Source organism: Morone saxatilis, unplaced genomic scaffold (genome assembly GCF_004916995.1).
Source record: "Morone saxatilis isolate NCDOM2014 unplaced genomic scaffold, NCSU_SB_2.0 Contig0, whole genome shotgun sequence".
Classification (NCBI taxonomy): Eukaryota; Metazoa; Chordata; class Actinopteri; family Moronidae; genus Morone; species Morone saxatilis.
In genome coordinates this window covers 16,622,476-16,643,452 of record NW_023339650.1, presented here as the reverse complement: position 1 = coordinate 16,643,452, position 20,977 = coordinate 16,622,476, and the positions used below count along the sequence as shown (strand labels likewise).

The following is a 20,977-nucleotide window of genomic DNA, read 5'->3' as shown; positions in this document are numbered from 1 at the left end:
GTGTGTGTGTGTGTGGGGCGGGTGGGGGTGAGAGACGAGGCGCTGGGGTGGGTTGGTGTGGAGGGGGAGACGCTATTTAGGCGACGTGCCCCGTTATTTCTATCATCATATTTACGGCCTTGTCAACAGAGTAATAAAAATATCTCACTGCTGTTTTGTGGTGTCCAAAGCGCTGCTCAATGTCGGGGAAGTGGAGAAACCCGCCGATCCGGCCGCCAAGCAGCCGCCACAGACAGAAGCTGCAGGCACCTGCGGCTGCAACAAATCCTGCAACTGCACCAAAGCTGCTGTGGTCTTCTCCGACCTCTATTCAACAGGTACAAAAAGCAACGCTGTAAACCTGGATCTCTATCACTGGCGGACTCCTGGTCTGTCTAACTGAGTCTAAACTTGGCCTTGCCTCGTGGTTGTGGTGATTTATTCAGTGTAAACATGCCATAAATAAGCTATTTTTAATAGTAAGTGTAGGGATTCTTTTTCAAATAAAAGAGTTGTTTTAATGTATTGCATTTGACATTTTACGCATCCACTTTTTGTTAATAATCTTCCATAAAATGTCATTTTTATTGATTTTCCAAGATGTGATCCGCTTTATTCAATAAAATACATAACATGAAAAATGAAACAAATGACAGAAGATGCGCCTCTTTGGGTGAAATAAATCATCATCTGTATCTATACGTCTACATTTAATATCTGCAATATTCAGAGAGGTGTGTTGCAGTGGTGGACTATTTGTGGAGAGGTCACCTTCAGCAGAATCTGAAGGTTTGAGGCGTTGAACGTCGCAGAAATGTAATACTTCCTTCAATTTTTAGACCTGTAAAAATATTATAAAGCTGTTTTTATTTTTATTTGTGGGCCTTAAGGATAATTTCACACCAAAACGCTCCCATTTTAATGGCCTACACATATGCATCTTAATGTTCCAAGATACAGGTTTTTTTCCCGATCCTCTCCACAGATCCATCTTTTAAAGTCCCAGACATATAAATCACTAAATGTCTCCCCCTTTTATTAATTTCTTATTTACAGACCTGTTACCTGCCATGGACGGTGACACCAAAACAATGACCTTCCTGCAGGAAGTTGTGGATATTTTAATGGCCTACATCGTGGAGTCTTTCGACCGGGAAACGAAAGTTATTGATTTTCATTATCCAAACGAGCTGCTTCAGATGAACAACTGGGAGCTGCAGGACGAGCCGGCGACTCTGGATGATATCTTGATCAGCTGTCGCGCTACCCTCAAATACGCCATCAAAACCGGTAGGCCCGGATCTCAGTGTTTGGTTCCCTGATCGATAAATAACACTTCGGATTTCTGACTTTTTTCTTTTCAAATATGCTAAAAACATTTCCAGTTTTGGCATGTTAGGAAATATTCACCACCTTTTTTTAAAATAGGTGTAGGCCTGAATTCTGGCGTGATTTGTGTTAAAAATGTTGAAATCACAATATATATTTAATATCTTACTGAAATGGACAGATAAATATGAAAACATATGCAGGGAAAATAACTATAGCAGCGCCAGTGCAAGTTCTAATTTATCCTATAACACAGAAAATCCTAAAATACGTGACAGAAGATAGAATCTACTAGAAACCACTTCTTATTCTTATTATGATAATACAAAAGTCAGCATAAGTTATATTTAAATATTTTAGGTGAATACTATCTCTTGAGGATTAACCTACAAAAAATGAGACTGAAGAGAGAATAAACAAGGTGGGATAAAAGGAAAAAAATAAATAAATGAATGATATTTATTAAAAAACATCAACCTGGAAGTTGTCCTCCTTTTCCTCCTCCTGTCCACCAGACCGATAAATGCAGTGACGCAGTAAATCTGGTTCACCAAGTGGGAGATAATAGGCTAATAACCAGGATTCATAGGCCAAGTCCATTATTCTCTCCTGACTGACACATAGAGACAATTTACAGCCACAAAAAAAAACGAAAACAGATATATTTTTTAGAGCTTCTTTGTTACCACTTTACTTTAACCCCTATTTAGTTTTTATAAACAGTTTCTAAACAGGAATAAATGGTTTCTAACACACTATAATGTAGTTGTAAGCAGATATAAGGATTTTTTTACATGTCTTTTAATGTACAATATTTGTTAACAATTCTAACTCATCCTATGAAGACATATTTTATATTATTAACTGTTTAATTATCTGACTATACACCACCATCCAGTAGCTGCTGACAAATGCATTAACAAACATTTATCTGCTTCAAACTACATTATAGTGTGATGTAAACAGTTTATGTATTTACAGTAAATGTTTATATGCTTCTTTTAAATGCTAAATTATGGGGTTAAAGTAAAGTGTTGCATTGCATGTTTATAATATGAAAGACTTTTGCATGACCATTATTTCTTGTTTTTGTTTTTACTTATTTCCAAAGCTCCTCGGTGTATGATGTTGCCTGTATTATAAAACAAAGGTGCAAAAACTAAATTTGGTAGTGTTTATACCCTCCTCTAAACTCCTACATTTTCCATGCAACAGCAAATGTTTTCATTATTCCTCAAGATGATTTAAAACGTCACTGCAGCGGAATTTCGAACCTGCAATTAAAGCATTCACAGGATGACAGTTTCTGAGGCTTTTGCACAAACTCAGCATAAACACATAAAAAGCATATTTCAATTTTCCTGACACCAGATAAAATGTTTAAATTGCAGCCATCTCACATCCTTTTCCTCTCATTTCTCCTTTGCTCCTTTTCATTCAGCCCACCCCAGGTACTTCAATCAGCTCTCTACAGGATTAGACATGGTTGGACTGGCAGCCGATTGGCTAACATCCACTGCCAACACCAATATGTAAGTATGTGGCCTGTGCTTCATCATGATTTTAAATGGTGATAATGACAATGAATTCCATTTCCGGTCCATCCGTATGCACTCTGCTCTGCGTCTGCACCAGCTGATAGCAGCTTTTTTTTTTTTCACTCAATCACTGCGAATGAAAGGGGTGAAATGAAAGGCATACACCCCCTCTTTACTCCCCCCTCTGCACCCCTCCCACCCCGCTTTTATCCCTCCCCCTCACCTCTGATCCCCATGGGGATTCAAGGGGAGAAAATTAGCCTTTGAAATTAAATTCAGACTAATCTGAAGCTAATTTTAGTGTGTGTGTTTTTGGGGTGATAAACCCTGCAAGAGTCAGTCTTGGCAAATGTGAGGGACCGTAGAATAAGCCTGCTGTTGACGCTGAGGTTTTTTAAAATTACTGCAGCTAATACATCACGTTTTAATGGAAAAATATAACAGGAGGCACATATTGTAAATTAACTTTTCAGTGCAGCAAGGATGATGAAAATGTAAGACTTCTGTACAACAGAGAGCACATCCGGGTCTTTGAAATGTATCCGTGGAAAGAGAAATGTAAATCTTTTTGTGGATGTTTGTGCATTTTGTCCAAAAGCATCACTGCAAATTTTGCCTCTTTAGAAATGAAAGTGAAGCCTGTAAAATCAACAATAATTCTACACCTTTAATACATAAAATATTGTTTCTATCTTTCAAGAATAATTTACTGTTTCATCTACATCTGTAAGAGCCATCAATTCCAGCTCTAAGTATGTCCAGAAACAGCCAAACTGCAGAGGAAAAACGTCTGTTTTCTGGCTATTTTTCGGTGATGAGTCATGGCACATTTTGTGTAACCAGCAACCATGTGATATCCCTTGTGTAACGCAGGTTCACCTATGAGGTGGCTCCTGTCTTTGTGCTGCTGGAATACGTCACTCTGAAGAAGATGAGGGAGATCATTGGCTGGCCGGACGGGCGAGGAGATGGCATTTTCTCTCCTGGTATGTGAGGTGACGCCAATCCCACCACCCCTCTGTTTCACCGAAAATGGAACTGCCTGCCTGTGCTTGTGTGTGTTGTAATGTGTCAATTTACATTTTGATTATATAAATGGAATTCGTTTCAAAGCCAATTAGCATAAAATAATGTTCTTTTTCCAACTTGAGCCAACGCCCTTTCGCCCTCCAATCTTTAATTTCTCCCATGCATTTCTGTTTGACACATGATGACGAGCAATCATTGGAGAATTTAATGACAAAGGCTGTGATTGGCTCTGACATTGTGGACAGTGACAGTGTGATTTTGGATGCTGTGTCATCGCCCCGATACGCTCTTGATGCGCTGTAAACAAAGGATTTTTGTAATTGTTGTTGTTCCATTATTATAAACATGCACAGACATTTTTAAACTCTGTTACGCTTTGTGTCAGTTAGTATGCATCATTCCCATGAGACTCTAGTTGAGGCTGTGATGTGGCCTGACACTGTAAATCACTGAGCCCTGTCTGTCCTCTAGGTGGTGCTATTTCTAATATGTATGCCATGCTGCTGGCCCGCTTCAAGATGTTTCCTGAAGTGAAGGAGAAAGGAATGTCATCTGTTCCCAGACTGGCGGCCTTCACATCCGAACATGTAGGCATTTATTTCTCATTGTGGCTGCATCGCCAGTGTGTGTCTCACTGGATCGAATAATGAGTGTTAATCACAGTTTCCTTTAATCAGATGTTAAAGATCTTCCTCTCCAGTGCAGGAATGACTTCAAATTGTGTTGGACATTAGCTGTTGCTGTGCTGGATGTGTGTTTTCTAAATGACTTTGTGTCACTTTCACACCACCGGCGCAGATATGAAGCTGACATTACGTGTGTCAGACGCAGAAGGGCACGAGGTGACTGGTGTGTCTGTCACATTATATGTCACCGCCTTCATCTTTAAAGGACATTTGCAAGATGCTGAGAGCAAAAAGCCATAAAATAACACTAACCTTTCAGCATCAAAGCTAAATAATGTTATTATTATTCCAGAAGTGTTTCCTCCTCCTGTGATCTGATATACAGGCAGTTAAACACAGTCTCTCTTTCATTTGTTTGTTATCTTTCAGAGCCATTTTTCAATCAAAAAAGGTGCAGCAGCTCTTGGCATCGGGACAGAAAGTGTGATCTGCATCAAAGCAGACGAAAGGTAAAATATTAGAAGTTAGTATAAACAGTAGATTCCAGTGGTGGAAAGTAAATAAATGCATTTACTCAAATATCATTTTGAGATACTTGTACTTATTTTACATACTTTAGCAGGCCTATGTTCATTTTCTGCTATACTTTACACTTCTTCTCCACTACAATTCAGAGGGAAATATTGCACTTTTAGTCCACTACATTTGTATGACAGGTGTTGTTATTACTTACTTTGCAGATGGACATTTTACCTAAAATAATATGTCATAGGCTTATAAAATATTAAAGATATACCCAGTGGTTTCTAGTAGGGGCAACTTTCAGATTTCCATTTAAGGCCCAAAAAGGGTAAAATTATCCAATATTTAACAAATAATAGCAAAGGTTTGACAACAGTAAAAAAAAAAAAAAGATTTCTTACGACCCCTTAGGCCCAACGCCTATACTGGGAAGCACTGTACATAAGGTAAACTAAATCCACCGTGCCAAGCTGCAACAGTAAAATGCTGCACACACAATGAATGAATGAATCAGTATATAATAATATATCAAATAAATACTTCAACTGTGATACATTAGGTACATTTTGAAGCAGAACTTTTGCTCGTAATTGAGTATTTCTACATAGTTGTGTTGTTGTACACTTTCACATAAATAAATAATCTGAGTATTTCTTTCACCACTGATGAATTCACAAACACCGCGTGGCGACTAAAGCTTGTTTTTCATTTGCAGTGGTAAAATGATCCCAGCTGACCTTGAGAGGAGAATACTGGAGGCCAAACAGAAGGTAATGTGATGCACATTTACAACTATAAATACTATAAACAGATATGATGATGAGGGAAATTTGGAAACATATTAGCTTTGTTATTATGTGCAGTCTTTCTTTCTTTGTGCCTTTGCAGGGTTTTGTACCTTTCTTTGTAAGTGCAACAGCTGGAACAACAGTATACGGAGCCTTTGACCCTCTCATCGCCATTTCTGACATCTGCAAAAAGTACAACGTCTGGATGCATGTGGATGTGAGTAACACAAATTGACCCTTCATTTGGAATCTGAAGGCCGCAGACACAGATCTGCATAAACATCTCCTGTTGCCAGCATCCGCAATGCACAATATCTATCCACAGTAGGGATTTTTATTGAAGGAATGCATAGAAATACAGAGCTAACCAGTGAGTTTGACAAATCTATTATGTCTGTCTCGCCTCTAACTGCTTGCGGTTGACCCAGATAGGAGCCAGCCATTTCCTATCTAACACTGGGGATTAGAAAAACTGGAACAGAGGCTGTAAATCATCTCTTCCCCTGACTTTGCCATCATGGGCCCTCTCACTGAAGGAACTCTATCTATTAATGAAGGTGATTTAGTCCTGACAGGGGGACACCTCTATTAAGAGACATAAATGGCCTTATCTATCATTCCTCAACTGCCGAGAGATGGGAAGAAAACATCCTGCTTTGGAGTGACGGAGTGTGTGTTTTTGTGGATGCTGCTTCGTGTGAAATGCGTGTGTTTGGGGGCCTTCTTAAGTAAACATTATGATTCTGGGAAATCTGGAAATGCCTCCACAGAAGCGTCTGGCATTTAGACCTTTCTGAAACCTAATGATGTTTCAATATAAGGTGCTGATCATCAATACTATCACTATATGTGACAAAGGATAAAGGATTTCTCCTCAATTTATTCCTCTAAGGGTAAAAAACCTTCTGACAAATGAAGGAATTAGACCATCATGCAAAACTAAAACTCCTCAATAGGATGGCAACTAACAATTATTTTCATTAACGATTAATCTGCCAATTATTTTTTAGGTTAATAATTTGGTCTTTACTAAAGCAAAAACCTAAAAAAATATTCAGTCTACTCTCACATAAGACAAAGAAAAGCTGCAAATCCTCAAAATGTAGTTTCATTGCAGGTTTATGATGAGAGTTTTCACCTTTTTTGTGTTGTACAGCAGGGTCTGTCTATTATCATTATTATTATTATTATTATCAAGACTTAACAGTAGAGGTAGACCCATACATCAGCCTGTATATCTGCCAGTGTAGCTTAGCAATATGTTTGTACTGACTAGTTTAATTTTCAAATATAAAATGTCTTCTTCAGTACATATCATGATCAAATTCTTCCTAATTTTAGTGATTCTTTAAAGAAAAAGAAATCTCAAATATTGGTATTTGCCTTATAAAGTCCAGGACTGCTCAGGCTATAACTAATGGATCCCCAATGGATTTAGTATAGCACTAGCAAAACCAGTGGCACTGAGGCTGATATATCCTGATTTTTGCTCCCTAGTATGTAGCAAAGCTCTAAAAACCATTGATCCTACATTCCCATAATGCCACTTATATTATATTATATTTTTTATTGTTAAACCCTCCACACCAGGTGAATGTCACATCTCATAAGACTTTATACAACTGTTTTCACAGGCTGACCTTGCGTTTAAAATCAGTGAAGTGTCACTTTAATAAAAAAACGTTGAACTTGTATGTTGGAGAAATCCTCGGTTGATACCCTGCTGCTGCTTTGTGGCAGTGCTAAATAACCCATAACCAAGTGTCACATGTCTGATTACCATCTGTCTGTCCTGTCAGGGTGCGTGGGGAGGAAGCCTCCTCATGTCCAGGAGACACAGGTGGAAGCTGGACGGAGTCGATAGGCAAGTGACATATACACAAACATACAAGCAAACAAATGAGGATTTAAACTAATGATCCATGATGAATGTTTTTGTTAACTTCAGGGCCAATTCAGTTACATGGAACCCCCACAAGATGATGTCAGTCCCTCTGCAGTGTTCAGCCCTGCTGGTCAGAGAGGAGGTAGGTCATGTGAAAACAAATATTCACAGTATGTGACAGTGAAATATGATGTTTTCTTGTGGTGATGATAAACGTTCTGGATCTGGTTTCACAGGGTCTGATGCAGAACTGCAACCAGATGCACGCCTGCTACCTGTTCCAGCAAGACAAACATTACGACCTTTCATATGACACCGGAGACAAAGCGCTGCAGTGTGGACGCCATGTCGACATCTTCAAGCTGTGGCTCATGTGGAGAGCTAAGGTAAGGAGAAGCTAACATGCGAATTTGCACTCTTGCGCATATTTTGCACGCAGTTCATAAATACAGACTGATTTTAAGAAGGCAGTTGGATTTTGTGGTGATAGACATCCTGGACAATGGTTTCTTTTTTCATCTTTAACCAAAGCAATTCACAGAAAACAATATGGAAACCTGACTGAAACATATTTAAGTTTAAAATAAAATAAAATTTAAAAACATGCTACAAATAGGATTCACCTAATTTAATTTGAGTCAACCTAACCTGAACCAAATGTTTATTTTGTTTTCCATTCAAGTCTTGGATATGGGTTCTTACACTAAAACATTTTGGACATTCATATCCAATTGTCAAGCATAAAAATATGATTTGTAACTTCTTATTATTATTACATTTCTCTAATCTAATAGTTTAAGTATTTTCCTCAGTATTAAATGTTTTAAAGTTGATTTATTTATAATATATTTCAGTGATACCACTAGAGGCAGCTCACGTACCACCAGTGGTACACGAACCGCAGTTTGAGAACCAGTGATCTAAATAAATGTTTCAAACCTAACAATCTTTTCTTTGACAGGGAACTATTGGATTCGAGGCTCAGATTGACAAGTGCTTGGAGCTGTCGGAGTACCTCTACAACAAGATCAAAGACAGAGAAGGATACGAGATGGTCTTTGATGGAAAAGTATGTCCACATTTAACGTTCACTCTCCACAAGAATAATTCATCCACAGCCACATAATCAGAGAAAAGTAGCTAACATTAGTCCATGTTTTTTCTTTCACCTCAGTGTATTCAGTGTCATTGTGGGTGACTTGATTGGCACGCTGTGTGCTCTCGCTTTGTGTTGGATGAATGCCATTTTTACCTCTAGCTGCCAGTATAATGTGCTGCTATTATGTTTAATGAATAGCATAACGGCCTGTAATTGCTCATATGCATATGAATAGCATGGTGTCTGAAATATCCTTCACCGAGCAAAGCTACAACAGCACAAACATATGCAAGTATGACGGGGTTATGAAGCTAAAAACTCTTTTATAAAAGAAGTGCTTGGACACCCAGAGTCATTTATAGTGAAAGCTCTTTAATGTTTCAAGGCTTATTGTTTTCCTGCTGAGCCACAAAAGGCTAAGAGCATCATAACCCAAAGGGTGATGGGAAAAAGCCAAGTCCTCTGGGCATCGGCCCAGGTGTTCACTTGTCTGTGCCTCCCATTGAGCCATTACATCAATCTGATGTTGAATATACTACCGCCGAACCAGCTCGGCTGTATAAATGAGGCTGGTGTGCATGGCTAGTCAGCTGTTGGTAATGAATGCTTTTCCACTCATATGCAGGCAGGCAGGCTGCTCCAGCAGGGCTTCACATGCCAAAAAATAGAGCTGTGTGGGGCTTTTAGACAGAGTATCTGAGAAAGAGGCAGGATACCTGTCTGATGCTGGGAACGCCTAATGGATTTCCTATTTGAGCTGAACAGAATCTGCTCTGGCTTGGTGAAATGGATGGGCTACGGCTACTTTAAGCACTTTTTATTTTAAGCTTTCTGTAGGACTTTAGGCAAGGATAATTGGTAAATGTAGAATATATATATATAGTTGTAGTTATAGGTATATGTACTGAATATGTAATGCTTGTACATGTGTGCGTAGGACTAAGTGGTATGTTTGGGATTAATATCATATTAATAATAATAATTTATTAATAATGAATGTATTCAAAAGCATATCAGTAAATCAAATTGATGTTAATATCCATTAACATGAGGAAAAAAACACTTTTTTAGTCTTAGTAATCTTATACTATTAAAATAAATACATGTTTTTTAATTACAGTGTGCCTAAAAACATAAAGCCACTATGTGTAGGAAGCTTGTGTGATTATAGCATCTCCTAAATTATTTAGATGACCTAAACTTCCATTAAGATTTTTATTTTTTCGCCACTTGAGGGCAACCAACCACAAGCTGTGCCACTCAGTCCGACAAAACATTAATAGGTTACATTATCACCATATAAGGTTGATATGGCTAACATGTTATCAGATGATTGCTAATTCACACACCCAGCAACTAACTAACTAGCGTACATATTAAAAGTATTACAACTTTTTTGCTAAAAACAGTGTGAGAGCGGTAAAGTTGTGAGCCTTAGAACCAAAACAATTAGGTGAAAGGTGTAAAACTGAGGGGAAGCTCAAGAGTCAAGGTAATAATTCTCTGTAAGTGCCTTTCATCATTAATTTACTAAAGTCAGTTAGAGCATGTCTGAAATTATTAGTTTAAATGAGACAATACTGTTGATTATATTACTACCACAAGGACAAGAATTGTTCACAATATTTACATGGTGGCTTTAATTTTAAACAGAATTTCTAAAAACAATAACACACTCATGTCACCATGAAACATTCCCATTGAAAATCAGTAATATTTCATTATTTCCCAGCCTTAACTGTGCATGTTTTGCTTCCTCTCATCTCTTGTCAACTGTGTGTTCCTACAGCCTCAGCACACCAACGTCTGCTTCTGGTACCTCCCTCCTGGGATCCGCTACATGGAGGACAAAGAGGAGAGAAAGAAACACTTGCACAAGGTGGGTGAGCCGAGATAAGGAGCCTGACTGTAATATCTACCAAAAAAACACCTTTCACTACACCTTTCATTTGCCTTACAAGCCTGTCATTCCTATCCAGCTTGACCATCACATGTCCTCCTTATTAGGGACAACATGGACATCCACTTATACTCTGGATTTAAAAAAATACTTTGCCATACACATTGGATATACTTTGTAAACTGTGGCAGTCTTAAAATAGGCTATGCTGTCACAGAGGAAGGGTATCACAAGCCAGACATAGAGGGATTGAGGCTATTCAGTTAGCTAAAGTGGCGGCCATTCAGAGAATCCCACAGCAGCAGGGGCCTACTAATTGACAATTAGGACAAACAGATGGAGTACGTGCCCCCCATACAAAGAGCTCTCTCCTCTTTCTTTCGCTGTAAAACCATCAGCCATAAATCGTTGCCATGTTTGTCATAGCACATCAAATAGAGACATTTCCTTTTGTTTTCCAAAGTCTGATTGAAAAAACACAGTGAATATGCTCAGCTGAACCTGAGCGTTTTGCCAGCTCGCTCTTTTCCACAGACTCTGACACTTAGATTGCGGGATGATGTAATGTTTCCCGATTAGCTCGTTGAGGAAAAAGCATTCCTCAATTTCCACTTAATGACTGGAAAATTGTCAAGACTGATTTGACGGAAATCTGCAGCAACTGATTGATTATTTTACAGAAACTGTCTGCCAACTACAACAGGACACCTGCAAGAGATTTAGAGGGAATGATTATGTGATGAGAAATACAGTACAAGCCACAGCACTGCAGCCTGTATATACTGTAAGCCCAGTGGTGCAAGAAGTACTTTATTTAAGTTAAAATGGCAATATCACAGTGCAGAAGTACTCTGTTACAAGTAAATGTAATTTAATTTACAGAGCCCTTCAAGCTCCCAATATCATGTGCAATCAAGATAAATGTTTTTTCATGACTTTTCAGAGCAATTTCCAACTTCATCACTCTAAGCATCAAAACATCATATTTATTAAGTTGATTTGTTAAGTTAAAATCAACTATAACAGTATAACTATAACAACATTTATATGTATATAGGTGCTAAAAAGTAGCACCTATATACTGAAGTGACCTCACGCAGCTAACTACTCTAGCAGACCATGCACTGACACTGAACTGCAGTTGCTAGAGGAGTTTTAAAAGTCTATTTTCATTTTCCAACTTACTCTCAGATTTATTAAAATTCCTGCTAGATTATGCTGGACCTCGATGGCACTGTGTATGAGTCACGGTTAATTTGAGCCCTTAAGCTATAACGGCAGCAAACTGTCGCCTCAAGTTATGAATCTCATATCCTTCAGTTGATTATGCTTCCCACTTTAGTATGTACACTGGTCTGACTTTCTGACATATGATTTACTATAAAAATATATATTCTGCCACAGCAACGGCTTTTTAAATTTGCAATAGCCACAAAATGGACCAAAAGAACCCCAAAACAAGCCAGAACGCAGTATGAACTTTGGTTGTGTATACTGCATTCTAGCTTGATAATCTGTGTGCACCATACTAACTACACTCTGACATAGAAAGACAGCTAATTAGACAACTAAAGTTAGAGGGCTATATCAAGTCAAATCTAGCTTGTGAGATAGTTGTGGCTAGGCTTGTTAATGTATTATATAGACTTCAGTAGGCCTGCTGAGTACAGATGAAAACATTGGCAAAAACAGAAACATTTGATTTCCATAAACTATGGACTGTGGATAACAATAATAAGAAAATGGATGACATTAGTTTTATGAGTTCTATGGCAGTGATTTCTGTGGTACAATAATAAGCTTAAAAATATATTAAATGAAAGCCCCTTAGTTCTTAGGTTAACTCTTGAAAGACAAGAACTAACCCTAAAATTATTTTTCAGAGACACATATAATGAAATGTTTTTCCTCTGTAAAGTGTTGGTTGGTGTTGGTCACAACAAAGACTGTGAGTTTTAAACTTGTAATTGACCTGCCAGAGCTCATCACAGCACAGAATCCACATCGCCATCAAGACTCTGAGCACAAAATAAATGACTGTCACTGCTTTAGTCTGGGAGATAACCTCTCAACTTGGCAGCAGCAGTCAGAGTGCTGTGGTGTACCCTGCTGGTGTCAGATCTAGCTGTCACACTAGTGGGAGATAATGGACTACGTAGACCAGGATCAGAGTAGTCTGGGGAGAAAATGTGTCTTGTTTAGTTGCTGAAAAAGAAAAACGAAAAGGAAACAAACACACATAACAGACTCTTTTCCAAAAGTCTAAGAGTCTTAGGAAAAAATAAAAATGGCATTTTGACATTCATGTTAATTTTCTTTGCTTTAGCAAGATTTGGTTCATTTCTAGTCTTTGTAGCCTGCTTGCTCGCTATGTCAGCTTAAAATACATAAAACTATGCATTTTTTTTAATATATTTATATAATTTATATCGTAATTGAAGGACTGACTCAACATTTCCATACTTTTTAAATAAATATATTTTGTGGCAACAGAGTTCAAGCTACATTGTTTACACCTCTGGCGGTCTATTAATGAGAAAACTACAGTGCACAGCTTGAAGATTAAGAATTAATCAGTTGGTTTTATGTGCAAGGAAGGATTTAAGAGGGACAGATAAGATTTAAGAAATTCCTTTTCTTGCAGAGGCTAGGGTAGCATAGTTTTTTTTTAGCCAATCCTGACACCATGTTATCTAAGCCAAAACTTAATTGCACAACTTTAAAAGCTGCATTAAAAGTGAACGCTGTTACTAACTCAAATCTAGAGATGCAACTTGTTTTGCATTGAAAAACTTGACCCCACAAGCTCCTTTTATTAGTGATCCACTTTGTTTTGTACTCACATAGTAGATAGTTGCCTGGATGAACCAAACCAAAGGAGTAACAGAAACTGTCTTTATGCAGTGTACGACGTTCTTCCTCTTTCATGTTGTATTTATTGGATCTTGCAGGTGGCTCCAGTGATAAAGGCCAGGATGATGGAGTACGGGACAACCATGGTCAGCTACCAACCACAAGGGGACAAAGTCAACTTTTTCCGCATGGTAATCTCAAATCCCGCTGCTACCTTCGAGGACATCGACTTTCTTATTGAGGAGATTGAACGACTCGGCCAAGATCTATAAGACTCATCTCACCAAATCCCTCTGTACTTTTCCCCTTGACGGATGAATTGTTTGTCGTGAATGTACTGGTAAACTTTTTCTTTTCGCTCTCTTTCCTCCAAAGTCACATATTTAAGAGTATATTTGAGAAAAAAGATATAGAGATATATCCGTATATTATGTATTGTAGCTTTGCCGTGGACTGACTTGGTCCAAAGCTATGTAAAAGTGCTTCTGTCTGCCATTCCTATAGTGTAGTAGATCCCAGAGTAGTGTACGTGATGTAACTTTATATGTACTTTTTGTGATATGAAATGCTTGTGCAACAGGTCGATGAGGAAGAGTTTATTTTTCAATCATTTCCCATTTGCCGAGTATGTTGTTAAGTGCCAAACGTGGTTGTGTTCTATTGTAACTTTACACTTTAAACTTCTGGTTTAAAAACTAAAAAAGCACTTCACCTTACCTCAGCTTAATCAACTGCCTTTACATCTGCGCATAGTACTACCACATAGTGATTCTGGACAATATTCTCTTGACTGGTGATGTAAAACAGTACCAGCACACATTAAATAATACCCCAACCAGAACAGGCCATCATAAGGATTTGGAAATATGTACAAAAGAAGGCAAGGAAACAATTTCCATCCAAATTACACAACAGCAAAGTCAATTTAAAGCGTTTATGAGGGCGTGTTGGTCCATCATGCATCACCTCGGCCTTTGATAGTTTGGTCTGCAGCTTATGATTCTTAACCTAATATTGTTGCTTATTATGTCTAACTATTTCTACTATTTTTACACGCACTTCTTTCTAGTGTACTTAAGGTGGTAAAGGCTTGTTGAACCCATTTTGTTTGATGTCACCAGCTACATGCACATGCACTAGATACCATTTCCAACCAGGCTGCATATTTAGCTGTGCTGAGTGTGCTTTACATGTTATAGTGATAATCTAAAATGCCAATAACTAAAACACTTCAGCGGTAACGTAAAATTATAATCCTTGAGATTTGATTTTTTTCAAACTCTTTTTACTACGATTAATGGCCAACATGGCCAACACAACATTTGTTTTAATAGCCATTCAGTGTGTTTTGGAATTTTTAACTGCCTCTCTTCATATTCATTTAAAGTGGCGGAGTCCGCCTTTTTCTGCTCAGAATAGTAGGGAATTTTTTATTTGACCTTATTGATAAATTCTGATAATGCAAAGTATCGTGTTGGAGAACTTGTGGCACAAAGATTAATTCATAACCTTGTTTTTTTTGGTAATGATTGTGTAGCGGAAGCAAAGCTGGATTACAAACTGGGCAAAGTGGGCACCTGCCAATGGGCCACCAAGTAATTTGATTAACTGCTAATTTGCCAAACTGAAAAACAATTTCAACAGACCCAGCATTGTTATAACTTTGTCTTCTAAAGGGACCCTGTGCCAAAGTCTAGTAGACCACTGCCCACTGATTAATCCAGCTTTGATGGGAAGATGCTTTTCTGGGCCAGTTGGCATCACATGACCTGCAGTGCCGACTGTGACCACTACTCCAAAAGCACAACATTGTTCCCGTTGTCATTTTAAATGGAAATCTGGGACCAGTATTATGAAAACCAGGACTAAAATTCTAAGGATTATAACTTTAAAGATGTAAATCTCTCATCTACAGTATCATAATGAGAGAAACCATTTGTCAGTGGCGATTTTGGATGAGCACTTAATGAAAGATCGAGGATCAGGGCAATAATGGTGTTTTTGTCTGAATAGAGAAACTTCACCAGATTTGCAGCTACTGTATACCTGACATCACTTGCACTAAATCATCAAGGGAGGAGGAGTATCCCTTAGCATTGCAACTGAGATTTCTTCTTTATTCATTCACAAGCAATATTCGAGTATGGGTCCAATCTATATACCCTGCAAAATATCAAAAGAAACAGTGAATTCAAGTGTACAATAGTAAAAGATAATCAAGTTTCCTACTACGCACAGTAGTTAGCAAATAAAAAATAACTAAAAACATGCTTACTGTAGGCAGGTTAGTTGATGGAATGTGAACCCTGATTCAACAAGCAGAGGTTCTGTAGCATTTTCATTAGAACAAGTTAGAAAAGCACAATTTGCTCAACATGGTCGGTCAGTGTACAATCACTTTTGATCATAGATTGTAAATAGTATTTCAAGATGTCCTAAGTACATATCTTTGTGTATACATAAGTGTATATAAGACATATAACCAGAGACTATTTGTGAGGTAAAGTTATTCATATTTTCTCTATCTCCAATATAGATTACCTGTATTTTCATCCTGTTAATCCAAAAAGGCTTTTTTTCCTGTGTGTATGTATGTATGTACGTATGTCAGATACTTGACTTGGTTTGTGACTCTTCTCGCTATTTCAAAGAAAACGTGTTTCAGGGACTGGCTTTAAAGAATCTGACAGATTTCACCTTGAAATACTTCCGAGTCTTGCTCAGAGACTCTGGTGTTTGGATTTTAAATGAATATGCAAAGCCATTTCGACTCTGAAGCAGTGTGTTTTTTGTGCACAAGTGATACTTGACAGTATGTGCCAATGTGTACCTTAGTGTGTTTGTAACTGTGTTGCCTTAGTATAAATTTGCCAGTATTGTCTAGTCTTCCTCCAAAAGGGAGGTTGTGCACTTTAGAGTATACACATGACCTAATAACGTGCAATGTCCAATGGTTGTTCATAAGTTGATGTTAAAAAAAAATTACTCAAAAATGTAACTTAAGCTCTTTGGTCTGAATGTGTCATGAAAGGGTCTGTTGGAAGTGAAAGCATTTAATTTTTTGCAGTTTGTAGATATTATAAAGCTTCTTGTTTAACTGTCTTATATCCCAACAGAGAGTACCCTAGAGTTTAAAATACTTTTTAGATTTATTGATCCTAGTTCTGTTCATTGGCGTACACACTGTGACACAGACAACATCAGATTTATTACAGCAACAAAGGAATCTCACTGTGGTAGTCTTGGAAAGCCAGACATTTTGTTTCTCTTGCTGCTGCTGCTAGACTTGCTTCCTTTGCACGTGCATGCGATGCCTTGCCTATCCAGCTTGTTTGATATACAGTCTCCTATATACCTATTTATATATATATATATACATATATACAGTACGTGTAGCTCCTGTAATTAGCTTTAGTGTCCAATGTATAGCTTAGCCTGTAGATTAGTGCACTGTCGCTCTAGCCTTTACATGTGATCTGTGTGTCTTGGGCTTCCTGTAAAGTTTCTCCGTGCTGCAAGCATGCTAACCTCGCCTAGCATTGTATTCCTCTCCGCGCTTGATCTGACTATCTCTATCTTCTGTCTTTCTCTTCTGCTTGAAGACTGTCGCAGCTCAGAACGTAGAGTATTATATCTATATGTGTAGTCCCTCAGCATGTCTCTCTGAAAGCTGTTCTCTGCTCTGCACCTGTAACAACCTTTTTCTCTCTTTCTCTTCCGCTTTGCCCTCTGGTAGCAGTGACAATGTATCCTTGCGCTTTCCTCTAATGTTTCTTGGCTACCCGCTGTCGTTCTGTTTGTGTGTCTGAGACGGCATGTTGACTCGTGTCATGGTGTCATGACGTCACTGTTTCTGATTTTGTTTTTCACCAAGGCCCTTGACTCTATGGGATGTACGAGAAACAGAATGAACAGGATTTAGATTTGATTGTCCAAATACTTGTCCAAAGCAAGTGTTGTTAGCCTTTAACACAGAAGTATAGAAAAGAATATACCCTGGTTTCTTGCTTACAGGAAATATCGTTTGTTTATGAAAACAATTAAAATCCCTAGTACTCAGAGTGCAGTAAATTTTCACTAAATATGGTGCAATTTTGAATCATGTATTCTGCAAACTGCTGTGCTAGCTTCTCTAAAACATTCATTTGTCCTGAACTATATGTTACGATTGGGAAAATAGAAATAAATATTGTCAAAACAAAGATTTTTGGGATCTTCTTTTTTTCTTCTTTTATCTATTGTCATGCATAAGGTAACATTTTCAAAGTAAACTTTGTTGTGTTTCATAGCTAGGGCCAAAAGCACTGTGTTACGTGAACAGAGGAGTTTGAATTGTTACATAAACTGGTGAGAAAGTCCTTGAACATCAATGTGGGACATGAAAAGAGGCACTTTCACAGCACTACACAGAAAGGATGTGTCAGCGGTTGCAGTACAGAATTGGTGATGTTTATGTAATATCTATGATCATTGTTTCAGTGCCTCTCAAATTATAAATTGATGCTAGTCACATTGCAGCACATCAGCATGCAGAAGGGTTTTGTTATCATTGCCTACAGTAAGGATTCTGCGTCCACACTGGACTCCAAAAAAGCAGCATTTCCTATAATTACATGCAATCCAGTGATATGACCTTTCAAAACTAATACCTTCATAGCATCTCTATGAGGTTTATAAAGTTAAACTTTGTTTTTTTGTTTTTTTGAGGAAAATATTAACTTACCAAATGTACTGATTTTTTACAGTACAAGCAATTCATTGTTTACTTTTCTGACAAGCAATATTATTTCCCCTGAGATTAAATGTGGAATATAAATAAAGAGCATTAACATTTACACATGCATACAGTCAGATTAACAGTCAGAGCAGATTAAAATAAAGAAAACAAAACAATACTGATCAAATATGTATTAGAAAAGACATGTTATCATGCATACCAGTACAACACAATAAAGTAGTACACAGTTTATTGTGTAAATAATATGCTTCTCAGTGAAAAATGTGACATTTCCGGTAGGTTACAAATATCTCTCTAGATGGCACTGCTACCCTACAATTTAGCCATGATTGAGGGAGTGTATTTTTACAAATGTGGCTGGAATTTTTGGCAAATAAAATGTATTTTCCGTTATTGTCTGAATGAGCTGTTATTTTTTACATTTTCCTTTCAATCATTTGTGATTACAACATCTTTTTATGTCCAAACCAAAGAAGAAATGATGAAAAAAGACATACCAAACTATGTGAAAGGTTCCCAGATGGTTTGCCTCATCGTTCCCTCTCATACACGGACGCAGATACAGTAGATAAAGAGGAAAGTAACACATGGAAATAATTGCCTGACAAAGACTCGCCACAGAGCCAGACAGAGAATTATCCTATTTGTTTATTTAACTGACATAAAGCGCTCAGATAATAAAATGAGTGATATATATATGTTTTAAAAAAACATCTGGGGCGCACACTATCAGCTGGCTCTGAATGAAGCCACTCACAGGAAAAGCATGTTTTTAACATTACAAATATGACATGTAATCATTCTGTTACTTAACTGTTTCCACACAGCAGTTTGAGTGGTTCTGCATGATGAGGTCCAAGATAGTTCATTGCAGTCATTGATCGATCTCCAACACATAATCAATCCACAATAGGAGAGTGTGACAATACAAAGAAAATCTGCCTCACTGCTCAGCCTTCTTTAGACAAGATTTTAGCATGTAATCTGGCTGACAACTGTACCAAATGTCCTTCCTGTATGGCTACAATGTTGAAAGGATGTGGCTACCATGTTACAGTCTATGTCCACCACAGCTAAATATATATGTATAACATTATACAAGTTCTCGTTCTTTGCTTAGTTGGCATAGGTGAGAATAGTCCTGCAGTTCTTTCTAAATCTGTATTAAAGGCTCTAGAGGCTGATATGTTGATCATTTTCCAAAGCATGAATATGTCCAGCGACTCTAAAAGCAATCTGTCAATTTGATTACAAGTTAAAAAGCAGTAAACATGACCTTCATGAAGTTTATAATGTTCAGTTTTTGTTGTTTTCTGTTCATTTTAGAGGCTGTAGTTTATAGTGCTGTTGAGTTATATTGCATTATACAAAGAATATTCAGTCTACCCTTAATTATATAAATGGGGTTGACACTTTGACCTGAGGGTGGTACACACATGTTGATTGTAGAGTTCAAAATGGAAATGGTTGATCTTCTGCCCATTAGAATTTCATATTTTTTGCATATGTATAAGTACAAGTAGAAATGCTGGCCTAATGTTGGAACTAGAGAAAAGGCTACTACAAACATTAGGGTTCTTCCTCTGGGGATAATGAATTTTCTTCACAAATGTATTGTGTCGGTTTTTCTCAATGAGATATTCAGTCTGATGCTGGCGTTATAGGAAAAGTCTGCGGTCTCACCAAAGGTTTCACAGAAATTCAGCCAGTAGTTTACAAGATTCTTTATCAGTGCCCAGAGAACCAAATACTAAACTTAATCTATTTGTAGAGCTAAATTCAAAACCCAAGTTTAACTTTAATAAACCTAATGCGGTGAATTTGATTTTGTAATACAATAGATATAATCTTTTCTAGTGATATAAAATAAAATAAATAAAAACATGTTCATGAAGTTTTGAATGAACTGACCAACAGGCCAAGCTGCTAGCAAGGCAAACAGGCAACTGTCTTTAGAGGGGAACTTAGCTAGAAAAAATAGAACTCCAAAAGAGGAACTCTGGTCAAAGCAAAGATAAAATATAAAGTGCAATGATCATGGATGATCAGCAATATAGTTATTCTTATTTTAACCCAAATAAAGTCTTTTAGGCTATATATGTGTTGTGTTAAAGCACACTGAAAACATTAACACACACAGCAGACTTACCAAGCCTCAGATATACGGTATCCACGTGCAGACATGAAGTCATGAGCTATCCTCCATTACAGGCCACATGAGGAGTTTTACGATCCACTGTTCTTTCTGCAGAGCCACACAGAGACAAAATGACTTGTCAGCTCCTCCTCCATTAATTATCATCAAGGAATTACCTATGTGTACTCTTGACATCACATTTTGGATTCTTGTGTCAGGAGACCAAATTAATTTCAATCAACCTTGACACGCTGCCTCTGCAGACTCTGCTGCTGTTATCTTCCTCACAGGCAACTCTTCCACACAGTGCAAATATTTTCAGCACTGCTTTTACAGATTGAAATGGAAGAATAAGAAGAATAATGACTAAATGACCAAGTCTGACATTTGTCAGAGATTCATCCTGCAGGGTTGCTTCCTCTCAGTGATCAGAGACGTTCCCACATGAGCCGTTCATCACCAGCGTCACCTGGATGATCTGCACAGCGTTTGCGGCAACCTCGGCCATGTGGATCACATCACGGAGCTTGTAAAGCCCCGACACTCTAATCCTA

General features: G+C 37.8%; 1 protein-coding gene across 1 annotated transcript in view; it reads left to right on the top strand.

The window, feature by feature from the left end:
• Positions 1-17,729, top strand: part of gad2 (glutamate decarboxylase 2) — an 18,963-nt gene extending 1,234 nt beyond the window's left edge. Inside the window, exons 3-16 of the mRNA XM_035655604.1 lie at positions 171-317; positions 1,036-1,269; positions 2,750-2,840; positions 3,720-3,832; positions 4,347-4,462; positions 4,931-5,010; positions 5,739-5,793; positions 5,912-6,028; positions 7,611-7,675; positions 7,760-7,838; positions 7,933-8,082; positions 8,658-8,765; positions 10,585-10,674; positions 13,647-17,729. Coding sequence (XP_035511497.1) covers positions 171-317; positions 1,036-1,269; positions 2,750-2,840; positions 3,720-3,832; positions 4,347-4,462; positions 4,931-5,010; positions 5,739-5,793; positions 5,912-6,028; positions 7,611-7,675; positions 7,760-7,838; positions 7,933-8,082; positions 8,658-8,765; positions 10,585-10,674; positions 13,647-13,820 — 1,619 coding nt within the window. The 3' untranslated portion in view covers positions 13,821-17,729. The remainder of the gene's footprint in view (positions 1-170; positions 318-1,035; positions 1,270-2,749; positions 2,841-3,719; positions 3,833-4,346; positions 4,463-4,930; positions 5,011-5,738; positions 5,794-5,911; positions 6,029-7,610; positions 7,676-7,759; positions 7,839-7,932; positions 8,083-8,657; positions 8,766-10,584; positions 10,675-13,646) is intronic.
• The last annotated feature ends 3,248 nt before the right edge of the window (positions 17,730-20,977 follow it).